The sequence below is a fragment of the Quercus suber genome, unplaced genomic scaffold (assembly GCF_002906115.3).
Source record: "Quercus suber isolate HL8 unplaced genomic scaffold, Cork oak 2.0 scaffold_146, whole genome shotgun sequence".
NCBI lineage: Eukaryota > Viridiplantae > Streptophyta > Magnoliopsida > Fagales > Fagaceae > Quercus > Quercus suber.
The window spans coordinates 112,704-115,378 of record NW_027069607.1 but is presented as its reverse complement, the minus strand read 5'-3'; the positions used below and the strand labels follow the sequence as shown (position 1 = coordinate 115,378).

Sequence of the window (2,675 nt, the reverse complement as noted above, 5' to 3'; positions counted from 1 at the left end):
TAGAGTAGAGTAGAGTTGGCCCAAGATTAGCCTATTTTCAGCCAACTCTACTCTACTCCCCTTCACTCCCCCCTCCCTCCCCCCTCAATCCAAACGGACCCTTATTGCTTAGCTCTTTACTGATATTAGGGATAAAGATGATAGAAACAGTAGGTTAGTGTACTTTGTTCTGGTTACTTTGAGGGAACCAATACTCCTTCGAGAAGATAGAAGGGATAAGAGATTGAATCAAAGACTAAAACAATTGTCATTTCTGTTATGATCCTCCAAACAGAGTACATTCCTCTTTTATAGTCTCTTCTAATGCCTTGCTGGTAGTTACAGTCGGTTAGATACTCTTAACTGTATCCCAACTGACTTAACTACCCCTAAGCAATCACATGCCCCCTATTCATCCTGTGCTAAATCCTAATCATAGAATGCTTATCTATCCGTTAGTCATCACTGTATTACAGATTACAATACGGATTGCAATGTATCCTACACTATTTCATAGCAGCTACATCTTGTACAGCAGCTACAGCTTGCATATTATGCATTGACTGCATATGAAATGTGAAACATAAACTACAATGTAACAAATATTGTATTATAACAGTACAATAGGACAAAATTTGTTGTATAGAAAATTATGAGCTTACCTGATTGAAACACCAAAAGTTTCCCACCAGTACTCTTTATTGCCAAGAAAGCAGCCTACAATGAGAACAAAATCTTTAAAATGTTGTAATGTACAATAACGAAATACCTTCTTTTTTTGTGAAAAAGTATAATATATATATATATATACACTAAAAAGATTAATGAACAAATAATCAAATATCTGTCAAAGTATATACATATACTTTTCAGTAAATTATACAACATTTAAAGTTCACAATCTGCACACATATGACAACAGCAGAAAGAAGTATATTTCTGAACAATCAGTGAGACTATATATATATGAAATAAAGCAAAAGGCTTCATATGCAGCAAAGAATTCATATACTGCACCAAAACCAGCACCAAGTAATGTCCTAAGTTTGAGGATACTTAACATTTATTTCATTATGAACCCAACAAAATGCTAACACCTAACATTCATCCCCAATATTCTTGTAGTATATCAATAAGACTTGTTGGATTGAGCATGTTGAATACATTTATCATTGCTATTCAAAGCTGAACCAGACTTCAAGCTCATAGATTTTATCTTTCTTTTTTATTTAAGTCACTCATGATACAATGCAAAGCATATTCACAAACCACCACACTAGAAACATGATTTAACACTTCCAATTGAAATAGCATAGACCACACACAACAAATTGACAGAATTGCCTTATATGGAAGCATACCTGGACTGCAGCACCAAAGGCTGATTCAGCAGTTCTGTTATTCTGAAACATGGTTGGAATGCTTTCCAGTAATAGCTCTAAATGTTGACGGCACTAAGAACGTAAAACAAACAATTAAAATAACAAAGTCATTTGAAATTTGTTAAACTAACAAAAACTAAATAAACGTGTTAGAGATCAACTTTTTTTTCCAAGAGAAAAAATTTCACAGTTTAAACTAACCTCAGAAAGCTGAACAACAACATCAGTCTGCAGAGGAGTATAAACATCTTGTACATCAGGAACAATGAGCATTAATGGCTGCAAACATATGTCAAAAAACAAAATCAGTGTCAAACAAATTCCAAAAATTAACAGTAAAACTAAAAGTCGAAGCTAATTTGAGTTAACAAATAACTAAAAAGCCCATTCCATCCATAATAAGTTGGAGAAGAGTTTGACAATCTCCTATAGCATAATTTTTTATGAGTAAGAGAATAATTTATTTGAAAGAATGATCACTAAAGTGCAGTGCTCCCTTAAAGAATAACAACCAAACACTCATGAGGTCCAAAAAATCAGCAATAGAACAAGACACCCCCCATCGAAGTACAATATTCAAACAAAGATCTCAAAAGGCTGTTTTTATATTTTAATATCTTGCATAAATTATTATTCATTCTCAAAAGTCCATATGGTTCACATAATGCAATCCGTAATAGCTTGCCACACAACCCTATTACAGTGATGTCCACACACCCCTCTCCAGATAGTCAACAAATGTACCAGGCCAGACATTACCAAAGGTACCTTTAAAAACAAAATACCACAACTACAAGTGCTCAACTGCTTCACTATTGCCTTTGCGCATCTATTAACAACCACTTGCTTCCGTTTAACAAATTTATCTATGGTCAGTATGGAATTCAAAGCTACTGTCCATAAAAAAAACATAAATAAATAAAATAAAATAAAAACCTACCTTAAGTAACCTTACTACCCCAAACACCTTTACAGGCGAACACAGAGTTACATGAATGTCACAAACAGTGCAAAAGGACCAAACACTGAACTACTCTTTCCCATCTGGATTCCAAAATAAACAATCCTCATTCCTTTCCAAAACCTATATGGAGTAAAGTAAATCTATTTGCTCATTCAGCCCTTCTAGCTCCAACTATGGAAATCCCTGAGGAATCTAAGATTCCAACACCTCTGCTCCTACCATTCTCTGCAAAGATTAATCTCCACACCACACATCATGCCAAAACCTGATTCTCTTGCAATTCCCCACCCTAATAGACACAAACAAAAAAAAAACAAAAAAAAAAAAAAAAAAATTNGGGAAAAAAGCAA

At 34.1% G+C, this 2,675-nt stretch overlaps 1 protein-coding gene across 1 annotated transcript; it reads right to left on the bottom strand.

Moving 5' to 3' along the window:
* Nucleotides 1–543: 543 nt before the first annotated feature.
* Nucleotides 544–1,673, bottom strand: LOC136068986 (protein transport protein SEC24 B-like). The gene is made up of 3 exons (XM_065776955.1): nucleotides 1,563–1,673; nucleotides 1,341–1,433; nucleotides 544–696 (listed from the first exon to the last, which is right to left on the bottom strand). The coding sequence occupies exons 1-3, from the start codon at nucleotides 1,632–1,634 to the stop codon at nucleotides 568–570; spliced, it is 294 nt and encodes a 97-aa protein (XP_065633027.1). The 5' UTR covers nucleotides 1,635–1,673; the 3' UTR covers nucleotides 544–567.
* Nucleotides 1,674–2,675: the final 1,002 nt, after the last annotated feature.